The sequence below is a fragment of the Onthophagus taurus genome, chromosome 7 (genome assembly GCF_036711975.1).
Source record: "Onthophagus taurus isolate NC chromosome 7, IU_Otau_3.0, whole genome shotgun sequence".
Classification (NCBI taxonomy): Eukaryota; Metazoa; Arthropoda; class Insecta; order Coleoptera; family Scarabaeidae; genus Onthophagus; species Onthophagus taurus.
The window spans coordinates 11826461-11844321 of record NC_091972.1 but is presented as its reverse complement, the minus strand read 5'-3'; the positions used below and the strand labels follow the sequence as shown (position 1 = coordinate 11844321).

At 33.1% G+C, this 17861-nt stretch overlaps 1 protein-coding gene across 3 annotated transcripts in view; it reads right to left on the bottom strand.

Annotated features, from left to right (window-relative positions):
* Positions 1-17861, bottom strand: part of LOC111420873 (protein C-ets-1-like) — a 101379-nt gene that overhangs the window by 78761 nt on the left and 4757 nt on the right. The window contains exons 1-3 of one of the 3 annotated variants that reach the window (XM_071198360.1): positions 17049-17068; positions 15461-15583; positions 7652-7799 (exon numbers count right to left, since the gene is read on the bottom strand). In XM_071198360.1, the coding sequence (XP_071054461.1) occupies positions 7652-7799; positions 15461-15583 (271 nt within the window). In that variant the 5' untranslated portion in view covers positions 17049-17068. Of the gene's footprint in view, positions 1-7651; positions 7800-15460; positions 15601-17048; positions 17069-17861 lie in introns of those variants that run through there. The other 2 variants (XM_023053920.2, XM_023053919.2) reach the window with 2 other exon arrangements.

Below are 17861 nucleotides of genomic sequence, written 5' to 3'. Positions count from 1 at the left end.
CACATAACCATTCTCTAGAGAAGACCGGATGTGACGTAGACGCACGCTTTCCAGGTTCCACATATAAACTCCCCTTTGCATCTCGCTCCCCCCAATTTAAAGTTTATGGTCGACTTCCGTCGCTGCCGTTCGACGTGTCGCGCTCAAAAGCTGCGGCTTCATCTTCAATAAAGATCTCTTCTTGTATTTCTTTTGCTCTTGATGATTGGGGCATGATTAGCGGTGTAAATTGCATTGATTCGATCTTATCGCCGGTTTAGAGTGAGAAGGAGATATCTTAGCCGCTAATAATCGATGGAAGGAACTCGAACGGTATCCGCATCCGTTCGTAATTAAAGAGACACGCCGGATGCAGGTTCGTGTGGGCAGATTTTCTCATGAATGAACGTAACGTAGTAAGCGTAAGCTAGGTAGTAATAGTAGAACCATCAGAAAAACGATAATTCCTGGATATATCTGGTGGTTATGCAAATTTGACCGGATGTCTGAGTTGGTCGTTTTTATTCGATATCTTAGATTTTTTTCTGAATTAAAGAAGTTCGCTTCATTGACTCCGATCGATCCTCTAATAAGGATATTCAAGTAAAATTAAATACAAAAAGGCTACTTCCCGTGAAAGAATTTTTTCTACACATCCGATAGCAATTTTATAAGCACAAGATGACACGTATTTGGAAAACTACATCGCCTGTGAAGGATTATGCATAAATTAAGCACCGGACGTATATGGGATTTTTCATGAATTACATACCCTCATTGACTGATTGAACGGATGCGGCAAGTTAAAGCACAGGTGGATGTGACCATTTCTTGACGTTAATTTAGCGATATCATTAACTTTGACGCTGAGGTGTTGAGGCGTACACACTCCAAAAAACGATTATCGAGAACGATTTCCTCTACACCAACACGTAATATTAATAAATATTTTCAAAAATTCTTAACCACACAACCCATTAACATTTTTTACATAGAGGATAAAAAATTTTTTCAAAAGAAAAAAATGAACCCAACCCAACTAAAACTTTTCTTTATTACTTCAAAAAGGTGAGAATGGAATAAAACCAGTTTCGCAGTCTTTAAGAAGACGAAAGACAAGTACTAAAATACTCTCTCTTTTCGGTCGGTTTTCTCAGATCTTTGCCTCTTTCTTATTTTTTAACGCTTTGATCTCGAATTTCGCCGATTAAAATCGGTGAGATATCGTAGAAGAAGAGTTCTTGGTGTAAATTCGAGCTTTCGGTTTGTTTATAAAGAAAAGAAAGAAGAGGGACCGCACCGTTTAGATTGCCGCACAGGTAAAAAGTGGTTGCAGGCGTCCAGTTACAAATTAACAGTCGTAAATCGAGTCGAGTGTTTGGACGCAAAGCGTTAATTCCGCCGCGTGTAATTCGTTTCTTAATATCAAACCGTCTCTCACTCGGCCATAACACTAACCGTTAAAGTTAACGATTCGGGCGCCTAGAAGAATCTATTAAGCAAAGGGCCTTCGCACAGCGGGCGCCTTTTGCTTTATATTTGATCACAATTTGTTTTATTATTATCCGAATCGAAATATTTATTCCAATACCTATTTAAATGTGTACAACCTTAAAATTATTAAAAGAATAAAACACTTTTAAAACACCATGTTTATTAACTCGACTAAATATAGTTATTTGTTGTTTTGGTATTGTTCAAAAAGTTCTCACATAATTAACCACTCGTCATGGAAAAAATTAAAGTGTTGAATAAAAATAATGATGTTACTATTGTGGGAATGAATGTGGCGAGAAGAAATAGGATTGTCAACAAAAAATCATCACAAGCTCTCCTGCTTATAAGATATTTTTTTGGATCAGAGTACCTATAATTTATTCTTAAAATACCGTTAAATTAATAATTACTTTGTAACCAAATATTATAGCTCTAGACGTAGTAGTAGACAGGTCGATAGCTAATATCGAGAGCGTTAATGTTAAGCCATCAAGACAAGTAACGGGTGCTGCTACCTCAACGGCACATTTTATAGTACTTATTAGAATATCCGGAAAATGCTCCGAGTACAGAAAATGATGATAAAGGAAGGAGAAGAAAAGGAGAGAAACCGTCCTGTTAAGGTTGTTGACCATACTTACGTGGACATAGTGTAGAAGGAGGAAACAGCCTCCGGGCAAAACTCATCCATTATATTACTTACTCCTCTGTGTGTGTGTGTCTTCGAGAAATACTGGTTTTAATCTAGATACTATAGCCGTATACGCAAATAGAAGTTGCCTGAGCTCAAGGCGCGTATTTCAACTTCGAAATTGTATGGTGTGCGGATGGATATACAAGTTTTCAGAAGGAGCAGGTGGTAAAAGACAACAGAGTTGGACTCAGGCTAACAAAGATTTTATTTATCATCTTTACCCTTAATTACCAGCGTATAACTTTTGTAACGTTTAAACTTGAAAAAATGCAATATTTGTGTTTCCTTATTAGATTTGACAGGTCAAAACACGTCAAAATATGTAAAATTTTATAAATTATCATTTTAGCACTTCAAATGTTTAGTACAAGACTTATTTATCCGTATTTTGCAATCGTTATACTTTACTAATAAAATATATTTGCATTTGGAATTTGTAGTTACAAAGTTTTATTTTTAGCTTTACATGATCTAAGCTCTATGACTGTGTCCACAATAAATGATGATAAACGAGATATCTCCTAATGATTTATACGACTTTTTGAATGGAGAATGTAAGATAATGTATACATAATGTAAGACAAATATCACTACCAACTCAGGTTAAGTCAACTGTAGAATGTCCCGAAAGATGCTTCCTACCGACTTTTTTTACTAAGACGGCTGGTAGGTGGTAGATAGCGCTAGTTACCTTAAAATATTACTATGTTGCATATTTTTATAGAACTAAAACTAGAAGTAACACTCGACCTAAAACTAGAAACATTCGGGTTTAGCCGCACGTCTATCAAGACGGCTAAACCCGAATGATTCTAGTTCAAGGTCTTGTGTTAGTTCCAGTGATAGTGCTAGTGTAAAACTAGAACTAATACTAGACTTAGAACTAGAAACATTCTAGGAACTTTCTAGTTCTAGGTCTAGTGTTAGTTCTAGTTTTAATTGTTATTCAGCGCTAAATTGTTGTATATTTTTATTGAAGTAGTTGAAAGGTTAAATATACGTATTAGTCCTTGGCACAGTGCAAGTACATAGTAATTTCATAACTATGATTATTCTCGGTATTATATTGTGACTCAGTTTTATCAAATTAATAATATCTTTTGACCAATTAAGCCTTGGTCGCTTGCGGCCGAGACTCAGTAATCAAGATTATATCAACCTGACACTGGTCATTCTTACTTTTCCAGAACCATTACATCAACTGTTATTACGTGAAACAGTATTGAAGATAATTTCAATAATAATTATTTATGTATAATGATGAACTGCATACTATGTTAAGGCTATCATCTTTTTAAGTTTCAGAAACCACAAAAAATAATCTATCTGTAGAGAATATTCATTACATGAGCAGGAGAGACTTTTATGGGAGATATTTTGAGGTTTGGTTAATGTATGATACAAGGACTCGGTATCAACGTATGTGAAGGAAAACAAAACAATCAAATTCTAATCACATAAGAAATGATTCTTCTCTACCATAGAATTAATATTGGAACATTTGCTGTATCAGATATTGGAGAAAGATACATTTTCCTGTGGTACATTTCGCCCTAATCGATATTATATCCTAAAAATAAACTTCAATAACAAGTATATTATGACTTGTCGTTCAAACTATATAATATATAAAAGAACTGAATTATCTGATTTTATTTTGCCTGTAGTTAATTGCAAAAATAATAAATTTACGGAATTTTTTTGTTGTTATGGTTAACCTAACAAGCTGTCTAGTTACTCCAGTTACTGTCACTAAGAAACAAAGAAAATAAGATAACCTAAGAAAATAAGAGTCCGAGTCGTAACCACCAAAAACACCACTAGAAAATCTGATGTTGATAAGGAAATTTTAAAGATGCAGTCTTTCTTCTACCAAAGTCAATGTGAACTTGGTTGTTCATAGTTTATAGCAGTGCCTAAGTTTTATAATCAAACATCTCCACAACAATTGACTTATGTTGTCAATAATAAGTTATACAAAAATGTTGTGTGATCTTGCCATGCAATTAGTAACTGTACAAATAATGCCACGTCTACTAAGCGTCACCACACGTTATTACATGTAAGGTTAGAGCTGCAATTGATTCATTAATGATCATTTTGCTATACAATGGATAGTGATTTGGAAATATATTTGTATATTATATATATGAGCTTATAAGCTCAGAGCAGTTATTGATTCTGGATTCTGACATCTCAGCCTTACAAAAATAAGCGCTCTGTCACATGCACGGTCAAACTTTGTAACTTTATGCAACATATGAACAGAACAAATATTAGACATATTTACTAATAATCGTATAGCAGAACTCTACATTCTGTTGGTTAGAACAAGCCATTAAAGTATTGCCTTCACCGATTCTAGAAGTTGGAATATTTAGATTCAGATTTAAGACAATCAAGTTATTCGCATTCGTTTCTACAAAAACTTCTTAGAACTTAAGATATACACAAACTCAAGGTTTTCTTGACTTTGCATTAACATTTTCCACTATCATTCATAAATGTCATAAAATTCATAAATGAACAAGTCATGCTTATACCTGCTTTTATGTGCATCCACAAAAGCGATTTATTTAGAAATAGTGTACAACACCACTATATTTCAATATTCTTGGATATAGGAGAGAATTTTATTGGAGATCATAATCACATGTTCATAGTTGAAATATATATTTCCTTATTTTAACGGCCTCAATAAAGCTGAAATTAAGTACGTAAAATCGCGTTTGCATTGAGTCGTTGGTCAAATATTCACACGAGGTGAATTAACGCATTGGCATCTTGTCCAATAAACGGTTAATATTTTTGGAAGTGTAGAAAGAATATCTCTTCTCATCCAATGGTTTTCATCCGAATAGTAAAGTGGGAATAGAAGTCAAAAAATCTATGTCAAAACTAATGTTTAAAATTAATATAATGAAATGGCTGAAGAAAGTTTCGCTGCATAAAAATATCCTGAACCTACATTGTAATCTACCCTATTTTTACAGATAACTAAGGACATGTATTGCAGCTTGTAAATGTAAATATCTCAAGAATGGCTAAAGATACCAGATAACTCAAACAGGTTTCAAATAGGTTCTTGTTTTACATTAAAGCAGTCTTAATTATTTAATATGCATATGGTGATAGTACTTATTACGGATTAAAAGGATAAATGTGGATCCACAGAGTTTTAGCTGTGTAGCTGCGTCCTCTTCGATCAACAGTACAATAACGTTCAAATCATCTTTTTCATGCTAACCAATACCAAAGGGCTAAATTTTATGTTGAAAAATTCAATTCAATTATGATATAAACTTAATTAGGTTGAGAAACATACTAATCGCTGTGATTAATTAGTAAACAAAATGACGTGACACAAACAGTTAATTAAATAATCGATAAGCTGTAATATATTTTTTGTCCCAACAACCTACGTCAATCACTTGTCAGACTTTTTTTAACTTAAAGTCCATTAAAAAAATTCATGGTTACAACAAAAAATCGATATCAATCCTTCATTAATTAATAATCATTTATTCTTCTTTCTCTACTATTACAATTCATTTTCTGCAAATAAATCTTTGCGACATTGTGAGATGATGCTGATTCAAAATAACGTAAGACAGGTAGAGGTTTAGTTGCGTTCCACAGCTTCTTCTTTCGAAGAGGAGAGCTGAACGTAACAACAACAACAACAAAAAGACCAAATAGAGCAATAAGAAGTCATCACTTAATCGTCGCACCTGCCGCCTCTGGTAGAGGTCACCGTGTATATAGCGTGTACAAGAAGTTTTATTAAAACGGGTTTTTACCCGTTGCTCGGTAGCGTCCCCTCACGGCGATCCGCGCTAACTAAAAATCGTATACCGATCTTCCAACGCTACCGCTAATGAGATGGAATCTTAATAAACCGATGAGAAAGTACACTTCTCGTCGCGAATACAACTAATTGTATACAACATTCTTTCGATCTTGTACCAAATCATTTATCTGTTTTAAGTCAAAAACAAGAAATCTTTTTAAAATAATGAGCTAAGTTTAATTGGATAATTAATTTAGGTTTATATGCAAAATTTCTTTAATACAATAAATTTAAATTTAAAAAAAACTTGTTTTAAAGGTGTTAAAAGCTTTTTGAAGTTTAAAGTTGAGTTGTGGTTGCAGTTTACGCCTAGATAGTATGCAACTTATTTTACAGGTTAAAACTTATACGTTAAAGAGGTTGCATATCTTTTAGGAATTAACTTAAGTAAATTGAAAGAATTTTTTTTTAAAACTATTTTAAATAATTTAAAATAATCTTTTTAACTTAATAATAAAAAATAAATAATTATATAACAAAAAAAAAATATTTCGATACAAAAGTATTTCAAAATATTCATCGTATAAATACTCCAGTCATCTTTCTTATCAATAAGGGTCTCAATGTCACGAGAGTTATATTTATATCACAAACTTATCGCGGGTAATCGATAAGTGAAAAGAGTGCATATTTCACGGAAATAAGATAACGGTCCTCCTCTAAGCTGGATTGTCTGCGTCTTTAATTGCGCGCAATTTGTATCACGCCGATATAAAAATGAATCACAATCACTTTATAAATAATACTTACAGTATGAACAAACGTTTATCGGCGTCATCTAAAAACCGTTCGGATGTTCAACGTACCGAATCAAATTGTATATTTTCAAGGGAGACGGTTGCGTCATAACAAAAGCTCCGCATCTCGTAGCTTTTTCTTCTTCTTCGTGGCCCCCTCTGTTTATTGTCGCGTGACAAGTGTTAAAGACAAAAAGACGCATCGCACCGGAAGCTCGATCGTAGATGTAGTAGTAAATTTTCAGGGTCAGATTGAATTTCTTTACTCTCTACTAAACTAATCCTTCTTTAAAAAAATAATAACAATAAAACGTGTTTAAGCAACTCTAATTTAGATTATCGTCTTAATTTGGAATTTTTAGAAATCACTAAAAATAATCGAGATTTAGTGGAATTAATTTTATGGATTCTACACGAATCGTAAGTTTCGATTTTCGTGGAGCAACTTTGTTTTAATTGCTCTCGGAGAATCCCCACTTAATTAAACGGCGTTGACAGAAACTTTCCCCTCTCGTTGAAAAAGATTAGACTATTCTCAGAATAGAGACCGCTTCATTTCATTTCATTTTCGCAGTCGAAAAAAATAAATTCGGGTTAATCATCTCGTTTTGACCAATTTTAATTGATAACCTCGCAAACTCACTTTATAATATTTACATGCTAGTGAGAGTACCATGTATGTGTGCCAGTTAAATATGGGGGGAACAATAAACGAAGTAGATAGACAACAACCATAATCGAACTAATGAGGATATTACAGTTTATACTGTTATATAATTTTTTCGCGTTAAACGTATGCGGACATTATTACTTCTTGGCCGTGTATAATAAACGTTGAAATTTATGTATCGGTTGAGTTACATGCAAATGAATTTATTTTTATGGCCGACTTACCTTGAGAAGTGTCTGGATCTGACAAATCGCTAATTGAAGGCACTTTTTGAACCGAATCCAATGATCTAGAAAACGGAGAGGATTCATCTTCGACATCGTCGATTTCTTGTTTGAGAACAGTAAGAGAAAATTGTTCCTGATCTTCATACTGTAACAAAAAAAATGTTTTTTGTAAAGTTATTAATGCAAATATAAAGGAAAACTAAATTTTTTATGTCTTTCTATAACTTTAAAGGACAAAGGCAAGAAGACAAGGATCTTTTCCCCAATGATATTTTTAGCTTCCTTATTTATCTACTCATAGAGTATGCGACCAGTAGCGTTCATTATAATGACCGGTATGACACCCGTCTCCTTATAGAATACAATATTTATTTTGCGCCGATATGAAACTCTCGCTGTTTCATTGAGAGTAGGTTTGAATGTGACGGCGGCGTAGGGCGTGAACTGTATGTATTTTACACCACAGTGGGACGTAGAACGCGTATATTTATAGTGCGTGTGGTAGCTTCGCCCACAGGGACTTCTGTCGAAAACGACGTGACAACTGCATTTCTGAATGAAATTTTACTTGCAACTAAAAATTGTTAAAAAAAATCGAATCATCTTTACTTCATTTTTAATATTTTGTGACATAAAAAGGTTGTAGTCAGCAAGTTCTCTTGCGTAACTTGTTGTCGCTTGCTTGCGTTGCAGTATTTTCATTCTTGTACCGCTCAAGGTCATCTTACTAGAAGCCTACCACAGTCCGCGACTTCGTCGTCGTTCTACGTCCCATTCATCGCGGGCGAACCCAAACGTTGTTGCTGCTGCTGCCGCTTTCCACAAGCTCTCCTCGTAGTAACAGTTAACACGCGGTCTTTCATTCTGTTATTCGCCCATTCAGTCTTTCTCTTGTGTAACCTTATCGAAATGCAATGTTTGCAAAAAACTGATTACTTAGTCATAATAACGTCATAGAAAGATATTTTTGTTTTTTTTTATTTAGGATTAGATTTAGATTAATAAAGAAAAATGTTGTAAAAATTTATTTGATTCAAACACATTTTTTTTTGTGATTTTCAACAAAAAAACTTAATAACATTGTTAGAAAATTTAGATAGTTTCGTTAATTCACAAAAGTTTAGATTATATTTATACATTTTTTGATAAAATGAGCCCTAAACAACTATCTTATTTATCTTATGTGTGATCAGATCGTCAAGTAACGTAATAAATGAAACCGATTCTCATCCCACAAACTTATGGTCATTCACGATACTCTGGTTTTATTGTCTACAGTTGACGCTGTCTAATTAGAACGCAGTAATTAGCCGTATTTATTATTGTTTCTATCTTTGAATTAAAAATGTAATAAAACTAAAGGAGTTTCCATTAAGAGCCGTCATTATAAGTGACTGGTTTCAATATAAAGTTCAATCTCTACCATTAATTGTGAAACATGATATCTGATAAGTATCTACTTGTGCTGTTCATACAAATGATCTTTGAGGTGTTAAATTATTGCTGGACCGTTAGTGTAAACCTTACTATTTACGTAGCGTTAGAAAGAAGTCTCCCAACAACAAACTTTTACCCATAATTTCCTATCTACTTTCTTAGCTGATATCTTCCTTATTATTAGAGATAGCGAAAAACCAATTGCACCACTTGAAAGCTTGAATATTTGTCTATCTAAAACCGCTAGTGTTCTACGCCACTAGAAAGGGCAGAAAATTTTTGATAAGATAGACATGGTTCTAGAGTTTTCTCCTGATCATATAAGAAAATTACCGACCCAAACAAGGATTAAAAATGGTTAAAACGTATGAATTTAGCAGTTTTAGGCCAAAAACATACTTGTGCAAGTGCGTGACTGCGGTGTATTATACACCACTAGAAAGAGCAGGAAATTCTGGATAAGATAGATATACTTCTATAGTTTTCCCCTTATCAAATAAGAAAGTTGTTTGGAGGAAGAGTATTTAAGCGTTTCTGCGGGTAGGGATGGATATTAAGGGTGATTTAAGCATGACGCCGATAGATATTGACCGACGAAAACCCGGATTAAGATAGTTGAAGGAGCGCTCTTTCTGACTGTGACAACAGTTTTTTAAAATTTGGTTTTATAACAATTGCACAAGGCCTTGAAATTTGGTAATTTTGAGCTATTTGAAGTATAGAGCGAAGTTCTTCATTTTTTATTGATCTTAAAATCAATCGTCCGCAGACGAAAACGGTTTTAGATAGAAAAAGATTCAAGCTTTCAAGTGGTGCATTTAGTTTTTCGCTATCTCTAATAATAAGGAAGATATCAGCTAAGAAAGTAAATAGGAAATTACGGGTAAAAGTTTGTTGCTATCGTCGCACGGGTGAAGTCTAACTTGACTTGTGGTGAGATGTAACGGCTGAAAATAAAGATAGTTTCTGTTCGTAGCATCAACTTCGGCAAAAAAAAACATTGTTTTCAAAGAAATTTTTGGACTATCAACAATTATTATTGTTAACATAGCCATAAAATAAGAGGTCAATTATTATGAATTATAACATCCAACTAAAAAATACCCATGATTGTTCATGGTAAATCAGTGGAGCGAGATCTTTGTATAAAAAACTATGCAAAATGGATTATGAATTTATTAGATTACACTTCCTGTGAAAGTTTTGGAATGTACAAACCAGGGCTTTCTAGCGCACTTGATGTTATATTTTGGCTTGATTTTGTTGATTCAGCCCGAAATTCTTAAAAAACTGGTGTAAAGGCAGAACACATAATTTAGTTTTTGAAATTTATTAATAGTAACATGTAACTAGGTAGCAGCCTGGGACTATGTGATCTCATGTTTGAATACTATCAAGGGTTCAGTGGAAAATTAAAGCAGACTTTACGATAAAGCACAATTAGAAAATCATTGAGCAGTTAGACTGTGTGCGAAAGTATCAAAACAAAGACCAATAATGACAGTGTATAGACCTAAAATATATATGTTATTTCTGAAATCGTTATTATTTCAAAAATTATTTTATGTCGCTACTATTGCACTTCTAGGATACAAAAATAAGATTAATAACTAGAATTTTTAGAAAGACAGTATTCGTATAAAAGCGAAATTAACCAAACGACAATACAACATCATAACAAAGGAAGCAAGCAAAGCAGATTCGAAAATATTTTCAACTTATGTATCTGCCAAAAAAAAAAGAAAAGGTGTTATCTTAAAAGAAATGCAGGGAGAGACTGCATATAGATCAATCTTAACTTAGGTATGGAAGCAGTAACGATGGCATCACAATCAGATAGCAACTTGAAAATGGAGAAATGCCACCTGGTAACTGGCACTATTAGAGTTTTTATGTTGATATCATCAAATTTACAGAATTTGTAATTCAAATGGTTCAAAATTTATTCCTATATCTATTCTGTATTAGCAACACATGACATCAGCGTTATTACCTATCATAAAATCGTTATTAGTAGACCAATCTGATTCCCATATTTCTGCAGTATGTCAGCTATCGAGAAAAATTATCAAACGAAACTTCCGGAGCACTGAAAATGTATCCCGTATCAGAAGAAAAGCAAACTGTTACTCCACAAGGAATAGAGTGAATTCGTTCTAAAAATCAAAAGGTAGAGAAAGGTAGTGACAATGACAACGATGATGATTGTGTTTGTAATGATGAAAAAAACAACGATGCTTCAGAAAGATCTTCTTTTGGAAACCGCTTGCTATCCCTTACGTCTTTTCGGTTTGATTTGACTTGTCCACTTCTTCAAAGTGTTTGCACTGCACAAAAGTTTTCTTTTGCTCTTTGTACCTGACTCCAATACATTTGCACAAACGTTAACATATTCATCCAAATCAACTAATCGGTTAAACATGTTTATGACTCAGAACTCTACTTCCCTGATAACCTACTTTGTACAAAGCTCAATAAGGGTTTGACCAGCCTGCAATGTCACTAAGTCTTATCACTAAGATAAGAAGGAAAGGAAGATTAGACAGACTTGTTGTCTGCTAAACTTGAGGCGGTTATATAGCTGATAATCAGTTTTAGCATTAAGAAGAGAAATGATTTTTTCCGGAGTGACACACAGAGAGGTTGGCCAAAAGACTCATTTCAAGGTTCAGCTTGCTGAAACTGATAATTATCCACTATCTTCTTATATTGAATGTATCAAGCAATAACTCTACAAAAATGGAATTCCCATGATCGGTTAAACTTAATATGAAAGTTAAATATTAATAAATAATTAGTACTATTGTAGTACTAATTATTTATTTTGTTAATACGTAAGCTAAGAGAAACAAACGTAGAGTTTTCGATGCAACCACTTTTTAAACTACATTTTATCAAAACATTGATATATAAGATATTTGCAATGAAAAAATGAAGCCATTTTGATAAATTAAAATTGTAATGCAGAAAATCCAAATTTCATATCTGTTAACGAGAATAGAAGTTAACAAATCGCTACTCGATTTATCCATTAATGTAAATTTTGCATGATTGAATGCACTGTATCATCAACAGAGTTTATCTCTTGATAAGATTTTTATCAGTACATTTATAAGAATTTCCATTGCATTCTAACCATAACAATCACAATAATGGATTGGATTATTATTAAATTTGTTGTTTTGTTCAGACCATTTTGAAGTGTTCTATTTTAATTACATAACGTTTCATATTACACATTTGAAGATAAATCACAATTAAAAAAAAACGACAAAAACTAAAAAATTTAATGGTGAGAACATTTCTACTTTTATTTTGATTTTCATTGAAAAGAAAAGAACAACTCCTCGACACTATTTTTAGTATGTGTAATAAACATCTGTTGGACAAAGCAAACAAACATTCTTATAAAACACACTACGTCTACACAGTAAATAATTAGTAGTAAATAAGATTGATCATTAGAGAAATATGTTGAAATTGAAATTTTAAAAGAAAACGTATTTTTAAGATTTTTATCAAAGATTTATGTACTAAATTTTAAAATGGATAATCTGGTTTTGTTCAAGTCAATGAAGAAAAATGAGAGCAGGTGCGTAACCCACATGGTATTCGAAGTGGCTGCGATACCGTTCGTTCCCTCGACGGGCTCCGGGGTCAGCCGGTTCGTTTCTTTTTGGTTCAAAACGTCTCTGCCCGTCTGTAGAAGAGACGGACTTCTTGTATGGTACACTTGAAGTGGCGCCTTAGAAGGTTTGCCGTTGCACTGGCAACAACTCAAAAAAAAAACTTGGACGACTCGAAGAGGACGAAGCCTATTTCTGCACGTTGCACCTCCAAAGTGTGCCAAAACGGCGGCGACGCTCTCAGGTGTCTCTCTTAGAAGGCGCACACGTGTAATTTATGCACTATAAATCTGCACTTTTAGCTTTAAAACGCCCACCGTTTTCCCCTCCCTTCTAACCCGCTCTACAGTTAATGATAGAAATAATTGGACTCTGAAAGGATAAGAAATCATCCCAGTTAAACTTTTTTTGAAATACAAATTTAAACCATCTGGTATGTATTAGTAATGCCAAAATATTTTAGGTTATTATTAAAAACATTTTTTAAATATATTTTAATATTTTTTTTCTTTGTGTGACATGAACGGAAACGCTTCTGATGGAACCTCATTGAGATTAAAATGCCAGACACGAAAGAAAGAAATATCACGTGTGTAGTAGCTTCCTCGCGATCATTAATGCCCTTTGAAGTCCACGGTCACGTGTTTTGATAATAAATGGATCTCATACGTGGAAAGCAGTCAAAAGGCACTATTCCCGACTGATTTAAAAATAAGTTTCGTCTTTCTACTTCAATACTCACATTAATATAAGGCTTAAAATCGACTCGTTAATATTTTTAATAAAATTTCTAGATCTATCGAAAGTGGGTTAGGAGTTGTTATTTTTCAATCATAAGGTCTTGCACTTGTGGGTGGTTCATAGTAAAGATAGCGTTTAACTCAACGACGACGTCGGTTACTCATAAAGAGTCATAAACATGGAAGGATGTTGTTTTATCTAAACTTCCTTTAAAAATTTATTCAAAAAGAATCGGAATTTGCTGATAACAAATCATCGAGTTTAGCAGCATTCCTAAGCAACTTTTCACAAAAATTCTTCTTGCAAAGGAAATAACTAAAATAAAATAATTCTAAATTTGCGATAAAAAATTAAACGCGATTTATTTTTAAGTAAGTTTATTGTGTAATAATAATAATGGTTGAGTTAGTCAACAAATTATACTTGCACAATCGTTATTTCGTAATCTTTTGTCTAATAACAAATAAAAATCAACTTCGATAATAACAAGTGTATAAATTCTATGTGTAATGTGTTTACTTTAACGGTATTTAATCGTTTCATTCATAGTTTTGAAACAAACTTAATCTATAACGTTATAATCTATATTTAATAGATTTTTTTGCAGTTCGTAAATAACACTACCAAAGAATGTTGTAAGCAAAGTTTAATCTGCGTTTAAGTCATAAATCAACCATTTGTCGTCAAGATTACGCCGAAGGGCAAGAAAAATTCGTAGCTTCTTCTACGGTTAACATCTGATCAGTGCGTATAAACAAAAAGGCAGATGCTTCGAGTCCGACGTTAAGCCAGGCTTAAGTCATCGGCCTTTATTGCCACGAACACAGCAGCGTCTCTGTCTTTATATCCTTATACCACACACGCGTCATATACGGACCAGTAGAACGCAGGATTACAAAGCCATAAGAAGAACTCGACCGAGTCGAGAACTTGTTCAAGAAGAAGAGACGGGTCTTTTAATTAATGGCTAAATTGACTAGTTAAAATTTCTTGAAAAATTTACTAGTAATATTTCATAATCTGGGTTGAGTTATTATGTAGGTGGTCTAAGACTTGAGGGGAAAAAATTAGAGTTGATGATTTATTTTTCGGATAATTAAAGAAGAGGAAACGGGGCGAGAATTTTTGTAGGTGTGTCGGAGCCGGAAGTGCATTAATCAAAATTGTAGTTGTTATGGCGTGTGTCATGAGTAGCACGAGTGGAGTAGATTTCGAGAAATTGTCGACGATTTAATTCGTTTAAGGTCATGAAAATTAGCTTAAGTCACGTTAAATAGTTTACTTCAAGTTAAATAAGGGGGTTTATATAATTTTACATTAAATTATTTTAATCATTTTAAAAGCTTATCTAAAAAAGTATTGAGTGCATTTAGATTGGAAACATAAAAAAAAACATATCATGTGAGATATCTGCAAAAGATAAACCAACTACGTAAATAAATAATTATCTTAAAAAAATAACTAAATATAGAAAAAAATCTCCTTCTCTCCCTCTATTTAAAACGAAAATATTTTTTCACTCAAAAAACTTAGATCAAAGACATTCGGGTGTCCGGTTCTTTGACACAAAACCAAAAAAGCGTTACCGTTCGGGTCTATTTACAAAACTCATCTCTCCCTCTCTTTTACAAGTAAAAGTTGCCCCGAGCAAAAAAAACCTCACCGCCCCCTAAAACCTCCCCCAAAAGTAGGCAATTAAACGGTGTTGACTGAGCCGTATTCTCAGCGTCTTGACTCCGGTAATTATAGGTGTCCTCCGGTGTTGGGGGTGCCCAACCTAATGACAGGTACTGTCTGGATCGTGCCGAGACATAATGAGCGCACTTCCGGTGACGTCACGGGAGCGTTAGAGGTGATCTTCCGGTCGGTATTAAATCGCGTCGTTGCACACACTGATTGCGATGGAGAGAAAAGAGATTTTGTGTTCGTTGAGGGTTAAATAATAGAAAAGGTGAAATTATAACATTTGAAAATCTGCTGTAACATTTTTTTCTTAACTTACCTGTGCAACAAAAGGTTTGTTACTAAAAGTAACCCTTCGTTTGGAGTCTTTCGTTGGAGTGTTCGACTCGTAGAATCCCTCATCTTCTAACCCATAATCGTATTCCAAATTTTCCAACTCCATCTGTAACCGAAACATACTCATTTTAATCTAAAATAATTAATATAAATATAACCATGTAGATATGAAACAAGTAGCAGGATATCGTTAGGAATAATCAGTTTGAGCAATCAACTAAATAAACCTTAAAAATAAACGTGCAAAGGTTGGTGTGCATGGGAACCGGTCTAGATTTTATAAGAAAAGTGTGAAGTTCAATGGACCGGAGGAAACGGAGACCGAGACCGGGAAATTTACTTAATAAAACCAGATTTATCGAGTGAAAGTCCTTCCTCTATCAATTTTAAATTTTACACAAAAATCGTCGAGCAAAATGACATCAACGAACCGGCTGTTCTTCACACGAATCGAAACGCTATACGACCCTCCTACGAGGGAGGAGGACAAACCTTGTTTCAAAGTATGCATGCCACCTGTTGCAGATCTTCCTTCGATGTATCGGGTTACGATGGCCCTCATATTTTGCCTGGGAACAATTTTCTACGGGCTCATCACTTTTTTTTCTTCAAACAAAATATAACTTTTGATCAGATTTGTACATAACCGAGAATATATACCTTTAACATCAAAAGTTTTTTGTATATCTTATTTATTTACAAAATCCACAAGCGAGAAAAACTTGCAAAATTGATCATCATTGATCATGATTTTGGGGCATAACTTTGAGTTAAAACTTAAATAGTATTTTGTAGAAATTGTTAGAGAAGTCAAAAAAAGTCGTTACTTTATTTGCAAAACTAAAACATCTGCCATTATAAAAGTTATTAGTACATTAACTGATTAATAAAAATTTTGATTGATTGAGGAAGAAGGTAATCTCACTTCAATCGAAAAAAAAACAAACTATGCGTTATATGCAAGATCGAATAAGAAGCCAAAGAGAAAGCTTAATGAACAGAAAATCACCTGCTATTACTCCAAAAGAAAGATTTTCATACTAAGATTGTCCCGTCCCCGTTATCTTGAACTAGATAACTAAATGAATTCCTTTACTAATACAGGGAGATTATATTACACATCATAACAATTTTTTAATGATAGATGGCGCTGTGAGCAATTTATCAAATCATATAAAAACATTTTACAGTAGAGTGTAACTTAATACAATTTCTAAATATTCTGAGCATACAGTATGTTGATAATATCAAAGAAATTTCTGTTCAGCAATTCATTGTAATCATAAATTTTAATAAAACTCTATTTTGTTAGAATATGATTCTAGGCTACAAAATATATACCATAAATTTGATCGATTTATTTCTCGAAGAGGAAAAAAATACTGTGTTTACCTTAGTTGCGATTTATCTTAAACGGTCTCGGTAATATAACTCGACTGAAAGTGGGCTAAGTTACAATTTATCAACGGCACGTTAAAGATAAATTTCTTCCGCCTCGGTATACAAATAATTGTATTAAGTAGTTCGGTTAATTATTGAATAAAAAAAAATAATAATAATAATAAACTCACTCTTATCTTGGTTTTAAAAAGCCGACGATGTAAGGACGGTTAGAAATCCACTCAGACTAAAAAAATTTCTCCTTGTATATAGTAGTAATAACTAAAGATAACGGAATTTTTATTGATACGTTTATTATAATTAATATCGCTTTTTGATAAGAGATAAAATGAGACGTGTATAGATCAACGTTTTAATGTTTGCCGGGAAATTTCTTCGGCACCACCCAAATTTTAACATTATTTATAAATTTATATGTTTGTATTTATCAAACGTTTATTATTAACCTATTTATTTCTTTTTGTTTTTACGTTCACTCATATACACAGTACAGATGTTTCAAAATGAAGTGATCAAAAATACGACGATTCAACAAACCGTGCCTTATCGAAAATTTTGAGTGAATCTTCGAGTGTTGATTATTGGTATGTTGCTTCATAGGGACTAAAAAAGGAAGCTTAAAAGATTTATTATCATCATTTATTTAATTACATAATTAATTATAATTAAATTTATCGGTATTTAAACAAAACAATTCAGTTACTAGCTAATCAAAGCAATACAAACTTGCGACCTTCGTGCCTTGAAGATTAAAGGATTAGACTTTGTACTTTTATATTAAAATTCTTCTTTCCATTTAATATTATTTTTTGCTCAATTCCACATTGTAATAGATATTTTTGCCGCACTTTAGTTAATGAGATTATTCAAACAATAAGCCTCAAACAAAATTTGGTCAAGTTTGAAGCGGCAGTTTCAGGGCTAAGGAAAAGCTGAAAAAATTGTTGAATAATGCTAAATTTGTAGGCTAAACAACTTAGTCA